Source organism: Globicephala melas, chromosome 8, assembly GCF_963455315.2.
Source record: "Globicephala melas chromosome 8, mGloMel1.2, whole genome shotgun sequence".
NCBI classification, from domain to species: Eukaryota; Metazoa; Chordata; class Mammalia; order Artiodactyla; family Delphinidae; genus Globicephala; species Globicephala melas.
The window spans coordinates 34833384-34852431 of NC_083321.1; the positions used below are offsets into that span (position 1 = coordinate 34833384).

A 19048-nucleotide genomic window follows, 5' to 3' on the forward strand; every position below is an offset into this window, starting at 1 on the left:
GTTGAAATCATCGATTTTGTAGTCAGTTGCCTCTCAGTGGTTCCTCCCCATCATACACCTCTCATCATGTCTTGATCTTAACCTCATTAATCCATTCTAATATTTTTGTGAGATTCTACTCCACCTACCTTACTACTGATAGAGCGTAAATACATCTGAGTTTAGAGAGATTCTTATTTGTGTTTCTAATGTCAGCCATCTCCTGGTGACTAAATGTTTTGTGAGTATTATGCACACAGCAAATATATTAAAAAGTACATGTTCTTTTTAAAATGAATGTATTTCTGGAGTCACAAAGCAAGGCTCTTGTCTAAATAACTTGTTCATCAGCCACAGGATTTCTTTCAGCTTTACTATTTTCTATTCAGCACCGATTGTCTGCAGTTTAACTCCTATTTTCTCATTGAACAAAGTGTATTCAATTTTAATTATCATTCCCAAATTTAATTTTGCTCTTCTGTGCCCAAAGCTATCAAAGCTTTTGACCCCCAGGTCTTCCTGTATTATTTCTTAGTTCGCCCTGGTATGTGTAACTCCACTAAGGACCATCTGCAGATTTAATTAACTTGAATCCTCCTTCTTCCGGATCATTAATGAAGTTGTTAAATAAGTCTGAGCCCAGTGCTTATCTCTATGGTATCTTGATGGTCCTTCAACCCCAATTATGTACTAAATTTCCCTTTGCCATTTCCTCTTACTTATTTTCCCTTGGTCATTTCCCAAGCCACTGAAAGGCCCACTTCCAAATCATTTGAAATTACATTTCAAATGAAATTTCATGTGAAATAGCTCTTGATTTTTTTTAAAACCTGACTTAACTATCCTTAGTGGAAAGGCAATTTATGGCCGCAATTTCCAAAACATCCTGCAAATTTAAAGAAATAACTCAAACATTTAACATCATAAATAATGCTCTATTGGTCTTTGAAATTAGTCAGATACTGTACTTCCAGATAGGGGAAATGTCTGTCTTTCCAGGAAGCCTCTTCTAATATTTTTTTATATTGTTATATTATATTATATCCCTTCCCCCAATCTTCTCTTTTCTGAAAGAAAAATATATTTTATATCCTCTAATTCTACATTCATTTATACTACTGTTATTGTATATACATTTTCATCCATGGTTTCTTGTGACTCTTCATTTATGAGTCAGAAACACTTTCAGAACTGAGGGGCTAAATTCCAATTAAAGATGCTGGATTAAATACTCACATCTACCTCTACTTTCTCCATGAAACACTAATAAAATAATATCAAAGACAAATTATGAAGGCCATAAACCCTCAAAAGGCAAAGGACATTGGAGAAGAGACATGGGCAACATAATTTTGAAAGCTGGAAAAGAGGTGGATGAGAGTTAACTCAGTCAGAAGACCTAAGGAAAATGACTCATAGCCTGCAGTGGGGAAGCCAGAAAGCAAGGTGATTTACACCACAGAACACAGGAAGTGGTGGCATCAGGTATCTCTGGCACTGCAGGGAATAGTGAGGCTAAAAGAGGAAAACTAATTGGAAACTAGGTAAAGAAGCAGTTAGACTCCTCAGAGATGTTCCCTCACCCCAGCCAGACTCCTGGCCTTTCTCCTGCCCCGACAAAGACTGGAGTTTTCTTCTCAGCAGAGGGTACCACAGAAATTGGAAGACAGTTGAGAGCAAAGATACCATACTAAAAACGGGGGATTCAGTGGAAATACACATACTGAATTTTGAAACCCTTTGCCTTATCCATCCCACCTGGCTCTCAGAACGCTAGCAACCAAGTATAATTCTTCCAGAAATTGCATTGATTCCTTCCATTAGACTGGAAGAATCTCCTCTGAAAAATCTGAATAGCTCAAAAGAATAAACCTAAAATCATTTATATCAATATCACACATAGGTAAACTGAATTTTCAACCAACTTTTTAATGTCTCACTCACAAAAATAAGCAGATAGCCAAGGCTACTAGATGTTTGAGAAAATACAAAGATAAGAACAAACTAGAAGAAAAATAGTCAATTTATAAAAAACATATTATATTAAGTAATAAGAAAAAATTTTCAGAGTAATTCTTGCTATTATCTCTGAAAAGGTGAAAGAAGACACTACCTACAAGAACTGGAAACAACATAAAGAGAACACTCAGAAAACAGTAATAAAACAGGATAGTAGAAATAAATAACAATAAATTTGGAAGTTAAGTTTGAGAAAATATCTACACCTCCCAGAAAAAGAACAAAAAGTGAAATTAAAAAAGAGAAAGATAAAAAATGAGGCAGAAGTATTCAAATAATTAGACCAATCTAAAGGTCTGACACCCAAATGATAGGAGTTCCAGAAATAAATAACAATGAAAATTCAAGGGAATAAATCATCAAAGAACTTTTTTTTAAATCCCAAAAACAAACCCAGGAATTTCCAAATTCAAAGAATCTTGAAAGTTCCCAGTACACTGTTTTAATAATAGACCCTCACAAATGTACATTTTCATCAAATTTTATAACACTAAGGAATAAAGTTTTCCAGAATTTTCCAGTTGTCGTACAAATGATCAAGAATAGAATGGCAATGTACTTCTCAAAAGTTACACTAGAAAATATAATAATAGTTATTCCTGTAACATTCTAAAGAAAAATGCTTTTTAACCTGAATTTCTACATCCATCCAAACTATCAAATAAATGCAAAAGTAAGAGTAGAAACGTTTTCAGACATGCAACATTTGAACAATTTATCTTCCATGCACACTTAGGAAGCTAATTAAATACCCGTCCTCTAAATAAGGGTGTAATGCAAAAATGAAAAATAGACAGGAGTCAGAAAACAGGAGATCCAACGGAAATGAGATGATGTTGAAAGGTTATCCAAAAAATCCCAGCTGTGCTGTACACCTAACAAGCTTCCAGTGTAGAATGGAAGAGGTCAGAAGGCTTTGGAAAAGCTTTCCTCATTGAGTTAAAGTTGTAAAATATAAAATATATTTGAAGGCACTGGGATGATAGTATTGGGTTGGCCAAAGAGTTCATTCGAATTTTTCTGTAACATCTTACGGAATATCTTTTTGGCCAACCCAATATTATTTGAGGAATATCTGAGATTGAATGGATGTTGAGTGAATAAAAAACTGAGCAAATAAACAATAACAAAATGAGATAATAATTAAATCCAGGTAAAGCAAGCATTTGTACAATACAGGAGAAATAACCATAGCTAACTCTGCAGCATGCGTTAAAATATCATAGAAATAAAAAGATAAAAATACTGACCTAATGAAACTAAAGAAGAAGGAAATAAGAAGTGTTTGTGTGCGGTGTGTATGTCGGCATGTCTGTGTGTGTTGTGAGTGCACTTTGAGTGAGAGGTTGAAAAGATATAATTCATCATCTTCCCTGGTGGTCAATAGATAATGCCTAAAACTGAGAAATCACGATATAATATTATGAATGTTTTATAATCAGAGATGTAGAAAAGAAAATGATTGACTCTGGAGAGGAGGAATGGAGTAGGATAGGAACAAGAAATTGCTGTGTTTTCATAGCTAATCATGTAGAATTATTTGCCTTTTAAAACTGGGCATTAGAAAAGAACAGGCAGTGCCTTAGAGAAAAGGGAAAAGGACCTGGCTAGATACTTCATAAAACAGTAAAAATCAAATGGACAGTAAGCATACATGTTCAACTATATTAGTCATCAAAGAAGTGCAGATTAAAACCAAGAATATAATACCACAACAGCAGTGTGGCTAAGATGAAAAAGATAGTAAATAAGTATTGATAAAACTGTGGTGCAATTAGAATTCTCATCTGTGTCTACTGGGAATATAAATAGGTAGAGCCACTTTGAGAAGCTGTTTGTTTGGCAGTATCTATTAAAATTGAACCCGAGCATATTCCAGTAATTCCATTCCTAGATATACAGATATATGGAAATACTTGCATATGGTAACCCAAAGTCACATAAAAGGATTTCAGTCTGGCAAAATAAGCAAAAGTGGAAACAATTCAAAGGTCCAACAATGGAATGGATAAATACATTTGGCATATTCACAAGATGAAATACTATTCCACAATGAGAATTAAATAACTGCGACTATAAGCAACAGAATGGATAAACCTCACAAATCTATTGTTGAGCAAAAGAAGTCAGACACAAAAGAGGACTTACAATTCGACTCCATTTGTAATGACTTTCAAAAACAGGCAAAACTCTTCTACAGTGCTATAAGTCAGGGCAGTAGTTCCTCTTGGTGGGGTCTTGGAAGAGGACAGGAAGGGGTGCTTCTGGGATGCAGTTAAGGTTCTATTTTTCAGTCTTGTTCCTGATTTCAAAGATGTCTTCAGTTCTTAAAAATTCATTGAGTGATATACTTATCTTTTGTGTGCTTCTCTATCTACAGATTATATTTCAATAAATGTTTATTAAGTTTTTTGTGAGTTTTCCAGATCTCCTGCTTTTCCCTCTTCCTGCACTCTTAGGATTATTTCAAGTCTTGAGATCACCCTTAAACAAAAGGGGATGAATGTGACATTTACCAATCAAGGGTTTTATTAGATAACATCTCGGCTAATTATTGCAGAAACTGAGGAGAGAAAGGGAGAGTGATTTAAATAAGTAATTACAGAACTTATTTTCCAGGAATACCTTCAATGATACAGACAGCTGGAACAACAGAAACTGCCCATTGCACTGTAGAAGCAAATGCTGATCTCCAACCTAACAGCTGTTCAAGCCTCAGTTCCCTCGCCCATAAAATGAGGATAATAATAGTATTTATCCTATAATCCATTTAAGTACTTGTAACAGTGCCTGGTACATAGTCACCTCAAAAATATTGACTACAGGTATATTAATAGACTGCAGAACAGGAAAATAGTTTCTGCTCAGATGCCCAGCACTTGAGTGCTAACTACTACTAAATTATAAGCAAGATGGTTCACTTAACGAAAATGTATTTACATTAAAATAAGTTTTCCTTGAGAAAAAAACTGAGGGTGTTAGAGCAGGGAAAGATCTGCAGATATGTATATAACAGACTTCAGATCTCTCCAGAAACTTCCAAATTGTTGGTACACTGCTTACCTGCAAACATCTGTTCAGACATCTTGTCTCCTTCTGATTTTTAAAATGTCACTACTCTGAGGATGTGTTAAGTCATGCCCTAACATGTTCAGGGTTTTTTAAGAACAATATTTAGGCATTAATCTCTGTTGGAGTGGCATCAACATTGGGAGGTTCACATTGCCTTTATTCTACTTCAAGTTCAAAGTCTGGAATGGTGGAACTAAAAGACCCATATTAGAATACCAGCTCAAGGCTGACTAACTGGATGAACTTAGAAAAGCCATTTTAATCTCTATGAATATGTTTCTTTGTCTGTAAGATGGACATGAAGCTTACTTCACAATGCTTTATTGGGGTGTTCTAAAAACAAAGTATCTTTGAAAGAGTCTGTGACTATAAAGAGCTATATAAATATTGGCTACAATTGATAACACAGCTCTCAAATACAGAAATTATAAATGACAGTCTCTGCACTGTGATTCTTTACAATCTACCAGTTTATCATCATCTACTATTTACTAATTAGACTTTCTCCAGTTCCTGTGACTTGCACGCCTGAGAAGTTATATAACTTGGTCAATGCCACACGGTGAGTGGTTGAGGCAGTTCACCTCAAAAGGTTACGCTGTGCCCCACTGTCCTAATTCAGGAATGCCCTATGAGTAAAAGGCGTAACAATGGCATTCTTCTGGCACTTCCAAATTCAGCCTACATATTAATGAATTGGAGCCAAGAGACGTGAAGACTCCTGTAGGAGGGAGGCAGGTGGCATGACATAATAATGAACAGAAACTTAAAGAGCGTGGAATTTTAAATCACCACACAAGAATTCAAGTCCCAGCTGTCCCCCTTCTTAGCCTTGAGCAGTTTCTTTAATCTCTTAGCCTCAGTTTCCTCATCTGTAAAACCAGAATGATGATAATACATCCTCCATGGAATTGTTATGAGATGAAAAGAGAGATGATACAGTTCCTGGAAACATGCATTGGAGACTGAAAAGATCTATACCACATGAAATACTTCTATTACATTAGTCCCATTCTAAGGAAGAGGGTATCAACTGAAGTATAACGAGGAAAGTTAGTCTCTCAGACCATCACCACAGTGTCGATGGTATATAAAGGAATCACAGTGGCACGCTCAGAATTCAGAGTTTAACTGAGAAAAACAACACACAAGAGATGAGCTCTGACAATTGTTAAAGGTAATCAGCCTTGCCTTTTGGAGAAGGGCAGCAAAGGACAGTGTTTAAAACCCAGAGCTTTGAAGCACAAAGAACTGTTCAAATTACATCTGACACTTCCTAGCCCTATAATCGTGGTCATATTACTTTACAGTTCTTAATCCCAATTTACTCGATAAATGACGATAATCATCAATGATTCACAATTTCTTGCATGTATACTAAATGCCAGGCACTATTCTAAGAGCGGGGCTATAGCGGCAAACACCGACAACAATCTCTGCCATCGTGGTGGTCAACTTTCCCGTGGGAGAAGAAAGAATAAGCAAGATAGATTAATGATATATTCAGTGTCATAAATGGTGATGAGTGCAAAGAGAAAAAAGAAAGAAATCAGAGAATGGAGGTGATATTGATTGGGGCAAGATTTAGGGTTGCAATTTTAATAAAGTGGTAGGAAAGGCCTCACTGAGACTGACAGTTGAGTAGAGACCTGAAGGAGGTAAAGAAATGAGCCACCGAGATATATGGAGAAAGAACATTCCAGAAAGAAAAAACACCAGGTGCAAAGAGCCTGAGATATGCTTATATGCTTGAAAAATGGCAAGTGGGAACAGTACAGAATTATATAATGAAATTAGACAAGCAATACAGGTTTGGAGGGTGCTAATCAGTGCCAGACTTCTGGGTTATAGTATAGTGTGTTAAATAACATACTATAATATATGTCAAGCACTCAGCACAAGTTCTAGCCTCAATTAAGGTCCAGCCTAAGCTTTAAATAATAGCTATGCAGGTTAAACAGTGCGTTCATCATTCTGACTAAAATCTTAGAGATTGGAGAAGTATAACTACTGCAAGAGACACTGAGAAAAATATGTAGAGAAAAAAATGTAAGCATGTCTAAAATGCTAATCCATGGAGTTAGTGGGGAATGCGTAAGTGACCATGGTATTTCCACATAATTGGAGACCAAGTAGCTGGAAAAGTTAAAGCTTGCTATTGGGTATTTGAGATCATTTATTGAAAGAAGAGCGCCATAATAACTTGCTGACAGTAAATCAAAAAGGGCTTAAAAGTGCAGTTCGCAGTTCTTTGACTTTTCTAATCAAGTGGTCCAATCCAAACAGGACTACGTGCCAATTTAAGAACCAGGGAGGGGCCATATCTGGGCAGGCTTACCTGGGTCAGGGGTATGTTAAGACAGGCTGGGGCTTGTCTATGGGAGGAAGGAAGGACTTGCTTCTCCTCCTGAAATGAACCATCTAGTTTATGTCTATTAATGTTTTCTTCATAGATGCTAATGCTGCTTTCATCCAGAAACATGTTATACAGATCCCATATGATCTAATTTATATTCTTTGTCATTAACACCTTGAAGTGGGAAGAATAGGACCAGGAAAGGGATGGAAGAAAAGTGGTTAGGACATAGGCCATTTTGGTTTGGAGACACTGTGGGTTAATAGTTGCTGAATCAAGTTAATGTTTTATAGGGTTTTTTTGCGTGGGGCAAGAGAAGTTAAACATATATGCTGGCTATGCTACAGGGATGGGTGGTAGGAAGAAAGGGGAGAGAAAATTAGTAAACATGCTATTAAATGTAATCCATTTTATGAAAGGGAAAACCAAGTTGATACAGAGCACGCAGGAAGGGACTTACCGTTAACTAGGAAGTCTGAAAAATATTTTTGAAGAAAAGCTTAAGTTAAAATCTAAGTAAGGTAACAAGGGAAGATGGGGGCTGGATACGGTGGGAGGAAGAAGGAAGGTGAGGAAAGAGAAGCAAAGAGTTCCAGGTAGAGCAAATACCCTGGGTGGAGACCTGCAGTAAGAAGATCATTGCTTCGGCTGTATAGCACAGGGAGATCAGCTCAGTGCTTTGTGACCACCTAGAGGGGTGAGATAGGGAGGGTGGGAGGGAGGGAGACGCAAGAGGGAAGAGATATGGAGATATATGTATAGCTGATTCACTTTGTTATAAAGCAGAAACGAACACAACATTGTAAACCAATTATACTCCAATAAAGATGTTAAAAAAAAAAAAAGAAAAGAAGATCATTGCTTTGAGAAAATGTAAAAAAGTTCAGTTTGGGAAAAATTCAAGTTATTGATTGTAACTTGAAATGGGGAAGGGACTCAGAGAGAGTCCAGGTTGGAGGGCACTCTAAGGGCACTGGAAACCATTTCAGGTTTTTTAGCAGGAAAATGATTTGATTGCATTTGCATTTTATAGGGATTATGTTGGCTGCAATTCAGCAGAAAGAACCGTTTTTTGTGTGAGGAAAGAGCAGGACTTGGGACCTGGAGATTTGCCTTTTGCTATCATTCCAAGCAAAACCCAAATGACAGTGGTTTAGACTAGGCAGTAGGATGGAGAAAAAATAGATTGTGGTGACTGATCGAATGGGAATGTGAGGGAGAAGAAAACATCAAGGATAACTCTGATTACATATGATCTAAAAATACCAGGGATGAAAGTGTGTGATTGACAACAATAATTTTCTCATTCTTCCCAAGATATGTCATGATGACAGTATCATGGCTTTGGAGACTAACACAAAAACTTAAAGAGATTCTTATTAAAGAATCTATTTATTCAACAAATGTTTTGGGCAGCTGCTATGTGCCAGGTGTTGCCCTGGTCCCTGGAAACACAGTGACAATAAGATAAAACAACTCTTGCCCTCATGGAGTTTATATTCTGGCTGGGCAGTTGGACCAGACAAAACAACATTATCATATCAGAGAGTGATACGGGCTCTGATGACCATAAAAGAGTGACAAGCAGGAAGAGATATGTTATTTTAGTTAGGGGTGAAGGTCTTCCTGAGGAGGTAACACTTGAGCAGAAACCTAAATGACATGAGGGAGCTGACCATGAAAATACCTGGGGGAAGAACATTCCAAGCAACCGAACAGTAAGGAAAACATGACTGGAAAACAAGGTATTCAAGTGAGGGGGAGCACAGTGAACAGTGAGGACAGAGAAGGAATAGGGAGTGGGGCTCAGAGCATGAAGAGTCTTGACCACTGTAACGACTTTGACTTTTATTGAGTGAAAATGGAGAGCCATGGAGGGTTTGGAGCAGAGCAGTGTCTCCATCTCACCTATTTTTTAGCAATGTCCCCTTGACTACCATGCTAAGAAGAGATGATAGCTGTACAACAGTGGATGGGAGATGAGTTAGGAAGCTTTGGCCATAACCTAGATTAAAGATGATGATGTCATGCACAGGAGTGGTAGTGGTGGAGATTATACAATGTTTGGGTTCCAAATATATCTTAAAGGCAGAGCAAGGATTTGGATGTGCTGTGCAAAAGAAGGAAGTCAAAGACAATTTCAAGGTCTTGATCCAGAGAATGGGAAAGGGTAGATTTCATCATCAACTGGAATGGGGAAGACGGTGGGAGGAATATTTTGAGAGGGAGCAGATCATGAGGATTCTAGATAATTAGAGACCCTCAATAACCAATCTTTTCCATTATAGGCACACCTTGTTATATTGTGCTTTGCTTTATTGTGCTTGGAAGACATTGTGTTCTTTACAAATTGAGGGTTTGTGGCAACCTTGTGTCAAGCAAGTCTAGCGGGACCTTTCTTCCAACAGCATTTGCTCACTTCCTGTCTCTGTGTCACATTTTGGTAATTCTCACAATATTTCAAACTGTTTCATTACTGTTACATTTGTTACAGTGATCTGCGATCAGTGATTTTTTTTCCTTTAATTTTTTTTTTAATTGAAGTATAGTTGATTTATAATGTGCTAATGCAGTGATTTTTGATGTTACTACTACAACTCACTGAAGGCTCAGATGATAGCATTTTTGAGTAATAAGTATTTTTTAATTAAGGTACGTACAGTGTTTTATTGAGACATAATCCTACTGCATACTTAAAAGACTACAGTATAGTGTAAACATAACTTCTATACGCAAAAAACCAAAAAATTTGTGTGACTTGCTTTATCGTGATTATCACTTCATTGCAGTGGTCGGGAACTGAACCTGCAGTATCTCCGAGGTACGCTTGTATTTTAATTAATATCAGGTATTGGCGATCAACATGTAAGCCTGTATGTGTGTTACAGGCAGAGAGAACATCACAGGCAAAAGCTCCGAGATTTGAAAAAATAAGGTGCATTTCAGTGACCAGAGTAGTTTAGAATGGGCTGGGATTTAAGATGTATGTGGAGGAGAAGGAGGAGATAAAGCTGGAGAGGTAGACAGAGGTCCAATCAGGGAGGTCATTAGATATCACGCTATGGAAGATGGACTTTATGTTGTAAGCACTGAGGAGGTACTGAAAGGTTTTCTTAGCAAGATTAATAAAATAATCTTCCAGAATCTCCCCTTATGGACTCAATCTTCTTGGCTAAAATTGTTGCCTCCCACAGATAACTTCAAGGTCTCTATTAAACTGGAGAATGCCTTAAAACCACATTAGCCCACCAAGCCTGAAACTTCTTATCTTTTCAACCATCACCAAAATGAATGCATAGATATTGCTATTTGATTCATCATATTTTGGACCCAAGCGAACATCTTCGGGCAACTTACCTTTTCTAATCAGTGGATCCTATTAGGAGAGAGTGATGCAAATTGCAAGAGTTTACATTCTTTTTCGGCCAAGCTATTGGCTTCAATTAGGCTTTTTCCACATGATCTACAGTGCACTAAATATACTTGGATCGAAAGAATTCTTGGATACTAGTTACCAGGGAACATTTGTAATTTCTGGGCTCCAGTCGGTCCTATTTTTACAGAAGCCTGGATTTCCTTTCTGTTCAGCCATTGTGCTTCAAGTTACAAGGGTGTTTGTATTTCCCAGGGCAGAGGATTAAAAATGAGCCTATGAACCAAACTCCTGACTTTCACAGTTCAATAGTACGAGCTTGCCTGGGCGGGGGAGGAAGAACCGTTTGTCATCTAAATAGTCAGGAATTATTTTCTGCATTACTAACTAGACTAGGTAATCCCTAATAGCTTTCATGTATTTGATGAGGAATGCCAATCCATTAAAAAGATTGGTGCCCTTTACTTTGCTTCTGGAAAGTGTGCTGAGAAAGCTACTGGAAATACACAAAATTTCTATACTATACTATTCTTATTAATGGCATTCTTATTAATGGCCTTTCTCTCCTCCATCCCCAGTATAATACATTTTTACTTTGGTGTCTTTTAAATTAGATTTCAACTGGAGCCATTACAACTTGTGATCTATAAAATGAAAAGACTGGACCATGTGAAATTTAGGGTCCTTGTGTATGCTCATTTATTCATTTACCAAATATTTGTTGAATTCAAACATAATAGGATATTAAAACTGGACTTTTCCTATGTTAGAGTTCTGATACATAATAATGCTATGTTTCAAAGCTGTATGCTAGACTACCTTTACAATACTTTCAAAAATCAGCAATGCCTCCATTAACCATTAACCATCTTCTTACATTAACCATTAACCACCTTCCGGCTCTGTAAACAAAGACCTAGAAATTTAGCAAGGGATGGTGATGAGGCCAAAAGTGAGAACTTGGTTAGAGAGAGAGATTTGGCATGCTTCCAGTTCCAGGTCACCCTTTCTTTTCTTTTTGCAGGAAAGAGGGGGAAGAACATCCTCTCTCAACTCATCCCAGGGTGACAGTCTTCAAGCATATCTAGAAATGTCCCCTGGATGGTTAGGGACAAAGCAAATTATATTTGACTTGTACCCTAAGAGCCTAAAAGTTAATGCCTGGGTCTGGCACTGCCTCGGTCACATAGCAGAGGAAAAAAAAAAAAGACCACATTAAGAGAGGGCTGCGCTTGGACTGAAGGAGGGGAAAAGTGTCTGCTTTATTGGAATCCTACAGAAGAGCATCAGAGCGTCACCCTAATCTTATGTTAATCTTGCAGAGCAAAGGAGCCACAACAGAGAAGTGGCCTTTCACAAGCTCAGAGCTACAGAAGATCAAAGGATCGTCATGTCAAGGGAACTTCGTTTGGAAGTAATTCGTGATCAAAGGCCCTTACCAAAACACCTCACCAAGGAAGAACCAGCAACTGCGCATCGCTCGTCCAGAGGGCCTCAACACTAGAAACCCACTGTACTGGTTACGTGAGACCTTATCCTCTTTCCCACGAGATTATCTCACCCAGGATAAGATTCCTGACACCTATGAATTTTAAAATACGATACTGAAAGAGGAAAAGAGAAAGTGTCCACATCTCCTCAGTGCAGACTTCTCAGACTGCGGCAGGGACTCTACCAAATGCCTTAAACAGACTATTTCATATAACCTTACAATAATAATATGCAATAAGTAATACTGATATCCCTTTTTTAGTGGCGAACTGAAGCTTAGAAACATTATGTATATCTGATCTAATCTCATCGATTCTGGTAAATAGTGGAACCCAACCGAGACTGACCTAGAATGACGTCAGAGGGTGTGTTCTTACTCCTATTTTGTTTATTCTCTTCTCACCTTAGGTGCAACAAAGATGTTGAAAGGAATATATAAATCAATGCCCATCATCAAGTAGGAGAGTACGGTTTATTACCCACAGAAGAACGTAAGGTATTTAGCCTTGCATGTAATCTGTTAGATTTAATTGCCCTTGAACACAGGTAATACGAGCTAGAGGCAACAGGTTATTGGAAAGTGTGTAAAATTTGGATTCAGTCATGCATGGGTTAGAACCACAACTCCACTACTGACTGGCTGAGTAACACTTATACACATCCTCATATATGTTCCCTAGGGTGGGACTAGTTGCCTCACAAGAAATAACAAATGCAAAAGGTTGGGACTCATAATCCATGGGTAGTGGGCGGAAGTTTCACTTCACAGAGGCTACGTAATTCATGTCAGATCGAGTAGCAGAACACAGGCCACTGTCCTTCCGTCTAGAAGTCTTTACGCTATCCCAGGCTGCATCTTTATAGTCCAAATCGCTGTTTGTGAACAGAAGGCATAGCTCCCTACAATTATATTGAGATGACTTGAAAACTTGCTCTGTACCCAGGAGATGAGAATGAAAAATGGTTTCAGGTATTTTTCCAGATGTCTGAAACCTGGCAAAATGGTGAGCCTGGCAGGACCATGGACAGGGTTTTGAAATTGCTCCAAAGAGGTCTGAGAGTTCAGTGACAACTCCATTTTGGAGCCACTGAGAAGCGTGTCACATCTTTAGTTCCATTTCTCCATCACGGCTGAAAAAAATAAAGTTGAGCGGGTGGAATTGAGAAGAGGAGGGGAACGAGATACTATAGGTTCAGCAGCTGAACCCAAGGCTGAGCTGCTTTAAACATGAATGATCTCAGTGCTGGTGGGTTTGGGCTCCTCCCATTCTCCGGCGCAATGCCTATCCTCTGCCATTCTCTATTTCTGGAAAGAACCAGTGCAAGGAATAGTTCCTCAAACAAATTTATACTCATCTGACTTCAATGAAATTTTTAAGAGGATCTGCATCTCTCCTTTTTTGGTGGGTTCAACTGGATGGGCAACTCAGAGAAAACTCAACTCCTAGTACTTCCCTTTTGTATGATGCCACAAAAATCCTGCTTACTCTTTCCTGGGCACCTGTTAGCTACACAACAATAGCAGCAACATTAATAACAGAAGCTGCTATTTACTGAGCATGCGCCATGTGTCAGACAGCCTGAGAACGCTCGTGCTAAGAAAAGTTAAATAACTCTCCTAACTGCTGTGAATTTGCACTAATTCTCCTCCCAAATGCCCTCCCCAGAGTCCTGTTATACCTGGCAAGGAAATATCCTCTTCTCCACTTAGATAATGGAGCTACTATCCACCCTTGTAAAGACTCGTACAAAAATTTTCTCCATGACAGAGGTGAGCAGAGCAGTAGCAAATAGAACACTGGTAGAGCTCCATCAAAATTGGGGCAAGATTTAAAATTTGGAAAAATAGACAAGTTCTTTCTTCTGACCATTCTTTTTACTTGGTGGATGGACAATATACTCAGGGTAAACTACTACCCTCTGCCTATATATCTACAACGTCTTGAAGCACAGGGAAAAAAAGAGAATAAATTATCCTGCAAAAAGTCGTTTCCCTTTAGGAAAGGTTAAAAGGCCCCCAGTCATTGAGAAAAATGAAGTTCTTTTCATGAATTTTAAATTCTCTTTATGTTAAGCTTTTAAAAAATCATTTCTTATTACAAATATAATTTATATTTTTTGTAGAAAAATTAGAAATTTCGGATAAGCAAAATAGAAAAAAATAACTAGAAATTATACTGTGAATGCACAATACTGTTCAACTTTTTTGCTATTTATTGATTACCCAGAAATAGAAACAGACTCACAGGTACAGAGAACAAACTAGTGGTTCCCCAAGGGGAGAGGGCTGGGGGAGGGGCAAGATAGGTGAAGGGGGTTTAGAGGTACAAACCACTAGATATAAAATAAATAAGTTACAAAAACATAACGTACAACACAGGGAATATAGTCAATATTTTATAATAACTTTGTATGGAGTATAGTCTATAAATATGTCAAACTACTAGGTTGCACACCTGAAGCTAATATAATATTGTTAAGTCAACTATACTTTAGCAAAAAAAAGAATTTTCTAATTACAATAAACCCAAAGTACTTCTAGAACTCCTGAAGAGATGCTTTAAAAATGATTTTCTGTCTCCTAAAAAATGCTTATATTTATATTTAGAAATATAAATATTTATATAAATATTTTATATTTTAATATTAGACATATAGATATATAAATTTTTAAAAGCCTGCTTAAAATGCTGCAAATATCCTACAGTGCACAGGACAGCCCTCTGCAATGAAGAATTATCTGTCCAAAATGTCAATAGTGTCAAGGTTAAGAAACCCTTCATTAGACAAGCTTGCTACCTTATATTTAATCTCTACTTGTTGCTTGCAAATTTGCTTAATGCTAAGTAGAAAACATTCACTTCTTAGAGGATGATGCTATGCTATTTTATGGTAAGTAACATACCTCTGGATTTAGTGTAACTCTTTGATTTTATATTTGAAAAGTCTCTAGGACGAATCGTATTGTTTCATTTTGTTTTGTATTTGGCTCCTTTACGTCAGTGTGGCATGATATCCTTTTAGCTCTCTAGGATTACAAAGAGATTTCACTGGCGGACCTTTTCTATCCTAAGAGTAACACAACTACTCTTCTTACTGGCTCTTCACTCATCTCTCTCTTTACACATCTCCATGTTAGATGTGAAACCGAATCAAAGCTAAGGGCACAGAGAAGGAACAAAGGGTAAGAGAAGAGTCAACGTAATACGTCGTCCAGAAACCAAGGGAGGTAAAATGTTTGCTTATCTTGAGTGGGGTTATGAAAAGTGTACATTTACTAAAATCTTATCAATATAAAATAAATGCAGAGTTGTTCATCTCTGTGTTACACATCAAACGTGAGTGGAATTTTCAACTTCATTATGTTTCAGATAGGCATTTTCTTTTTCAGTGATTTAGCTGAATATACTTGAATTCTGAAAGGCTATCACAAGCAATGAATAAAACCAGTAACGGGGGACGGGGGGCGGGGGGCGGGGGCAAAGGAAACATTTTTAAAACTAAATGTAAGTGGATTCTATATAGCTCAAATGGGACCATTTAATTAGCCCTAAAATTAAAACAAACCAAATATGACATTTAATGTAACCATGCCATTAGACATTCACAATGCATTTGTATTTCCCCTTTGCACCTTGTGTCTCAAGGTATCTAGCATCACTATTCAATGTCAAGTGGAATTATTTAATGTTTATTGCTGACAGTGAGCACCACAAAATAATTCTGACAAGATATGGAACAGGTTTTTAGTATTTGTCCTATAATTCACCTAGATCCCTTGCACACAAGTGATTGGAAAAACATGTACTTTACGCTATCCATAAAAAAATCTCATAGAACTAGAATATTGGCCAATATTAAATGGAATCGTTTTGCTACAAATGGAGGACAACATCACATACAGAGAAACCTTATTTTATTCTTTTTTTTTTTTTTTTTACCTTATAGCAACTGTATAAGTTTTCAAGAGTAAGTAATTCTCAATCTCAACTTTAATATTTATCTAGGAACCAATAACCTGCCAATGTCTGTCTTACTTTTGCCTCTGGTCTTGATTTTCTCCTTTATCTCGCTTTTTCCTGTTCCACGTTATGGACCAGAATGTAAGCACCGATTCAATCAGCCACTTATTGAGCAGAGCAAAGGAGAGAGGTCAAATCAGCAAGCCATCAGAAACCGTAACCGATTCTTCCTGGGCTGCCACCGACTCAGGCCCTGGTCTAAGATCAATGCTCTCCTCCAATGCTTTATGATGCAAAAAGAATAAGAACTTTACAGTAGATACTCTGGTTAAATATCACTATGACAATATAAAAATGACTGGTTTATAACAAGCAACCCGAGGTGCTTGGTGAAAGTGCAGGCTCATGGACCCTCCCCCAGATATTCTGATTCACCAGGAGCCCAGATTTTACAGGAAGTTCATCATTATCCCTTTGAAACACATGCAAGGGTTTAAAATGTAGTTTGTGGAATACAAGTTGAGTTTTATTCTCAGTTCTAATACGGGCTCTGTAGCATTGCTTAAGTTACTTAATCTACCCAAGCTTTAGTCTGCCATCTATAAAATGAGCGTAATAATATCTATCTCTTTTGTTTGTTCTTAATATTAAAATGATCATTTAAAAGGTCTCATGCATAATTAGTACATGATAAATGGTATATCATTAGTAATATCAGAATTCCTCACCATCAGCATTACCATCATCACCATTCTGTCTCCATTAATTCCTGTATTCTAATTTTAGGGAAACATAGCAGTTTTGGAGGAAATACTGAGAAACCTTTAGATTTTTTTTTTTCATTTTAGAAAACCGAATTAAAATCAAATGCACTGCAATATGGTTATGTGTGCTAAGTGACTTTGCTTTTGACAAGAATCCTTCAGTTCCATGTGATAATTCTCTCATGCTGCTCGGAGGCGGAACTTGGCTCTATATGTCTTTTTTTTAAAGACAAACCAAGTAATTATTATTTAACAAATGTGACCTGATTTGTTGATAATATCACAAAATATGGAAACAATGATGCTCATTGTTGATTTCCTTGTTGAATAATTTATGTAGTTAAATTCTGACATGTTCTTAAAAGGATCAGGCTGCCTTATAAATACACAGGCAGTGCAATGTAATATGTCAAACGAGTTGGGGTATAATAAACAGGCTCATTTAAAAAATTTATTATTTAGGGCTTCCCTGGTGGCGCAGTGGTTGAGAGTCCGCCTGCCGATACAGGGGACACGGGTTCGTGCCCCGGTCCGGGAGGATCCCACATGCCGCGGAGCGGCTGGGCCCGTGAGCCATGGCCGCTGAGCCTGCACGTCCGGAGCCTGTGCTCCGCAACGGGAGAGGCCACAGCGGTGAGAGGCCCACGTACCGCAAAAAAAAAAAAAAAAAAAAAAATTATTATTTAAATTCAGAAACCTTTAACATGAAGGCAAGGAAGCAAGAGCTTTGCTTAGATCTTTGGCATTAGATGAAAACATACTCCCCCTCATCTAATAATAGGGATAAGGACTATAGCACCATATTGCCATCATGCTATTGCTCTACTATGAGAAGTGTCCAGTGTGACATTCCAGACTCAGAAACACATAACACAGTGATTTTAACCTAATGAAGCTCATGGGAAAATACAATGAAATACTCAATTTCACATGGCATAAACCTCTTGTTTGCACTGATACATACACTGCCACTTTGGCACTGAATGTCAATTTCATTTACACATAGGTAGGAGGACTTCTCCAATTAATAAAAGAGCTAGATTTCACCAAATAGTGCCCAGTGTAAACACTACATTTACTACAGATAGAAAGCTGTACATAATGGAATCTTACCAATACTAATTGGCTTATATTATCAGGTCCATGAATGATAATATTCCTAGTAAACCAACATTATAATAAAATCCCAAGCACACCAATAAACCTGCTGCTGGGGTTATTTAATGTGCTTTTACACAAGGAGCATGTGGTTCTCATTTAGATTCCGTGGGTGCCGCAGATTGCTAGAACTCCAGTGGTTGCCTGTGACGCTACCCAATAGAGGATTAAGTGGAGCTGGTCAGTTTGTCAGCCTTTATCTCTAATTAGCACTAAAAATGCACACTGCAAATGGAGGCAGAGAAAAGACTCGACCTTGCTAAATTAGACACGCTGGAGGGAGGGCAAATGAAGCTCTATTTTCAGAAGGAGGATGCCTATTACACAGTCATCAAAAGGTACCCAACTTTAGGAGAGCCACATCCACCATCAAGACATAATGTATTAAGTCAACCCACAGTACTATAGCTCCAGAGGAAGAGCCTCCATTCTCTCTGAAGCCTAGTCCCTCTCTCTCTCTCTCTCTCCCCCCAACCCCAACACACACACACACACACACACACACACACACACAGAGACACACACCAGATGAGGTTACCTTTCTCGCAGCGGCTTCCTGTGAATCCAGGAGGACAGACACATTTGTTAGGAGCCACACATGTTCCACCATATCTGCAGCCCTCTTCACAGAATGCTGTCACAAAAAGATAAGGGATTTCTCTTAGATAGAATGGCAATAAGGAAATTCATGGTAAATAGCATGGGCATTGAAACAATTCTTTCATTGTTGCACAGGGAATACATATCTATGTTGACATATTTAAAAGTCACGGTATACAAAAAGAAATAAATGAAATAATACCTATTTCACTGGTTTACATCAGATCAATTGAAATAATGGATATAAAGTATTTGGTGCTAAATGGTAGCTGGT

The 19048-nt window shown here is 37.7% G+C and overlaps 1 protein-coding gene across 2 annotated transcripts in view; it reads right to left on the bottom strand.

The window, feature by feature from the left end:
• The window catches only part of NELL1 (neural EGFL like 1), an 874935-nt gene that overhangs the window by 194090 nt on the left and 661797 nt on the right, over nucleotides 1-19048 (bottom strand). For both annotated transcript variants that reach the window (XM_030864871.2, XM_030864870.2), the window contains exon 15: nucleotides 18713-18808. In XM_030864871.2, coding sequence (XP_030720731.2) covers nucleotides 18713-18808 — 96 coding nt within the window. The remainder of the gene's footprint in view (nucleotides 1-18712; nucleotides 18809-19048) is intronic.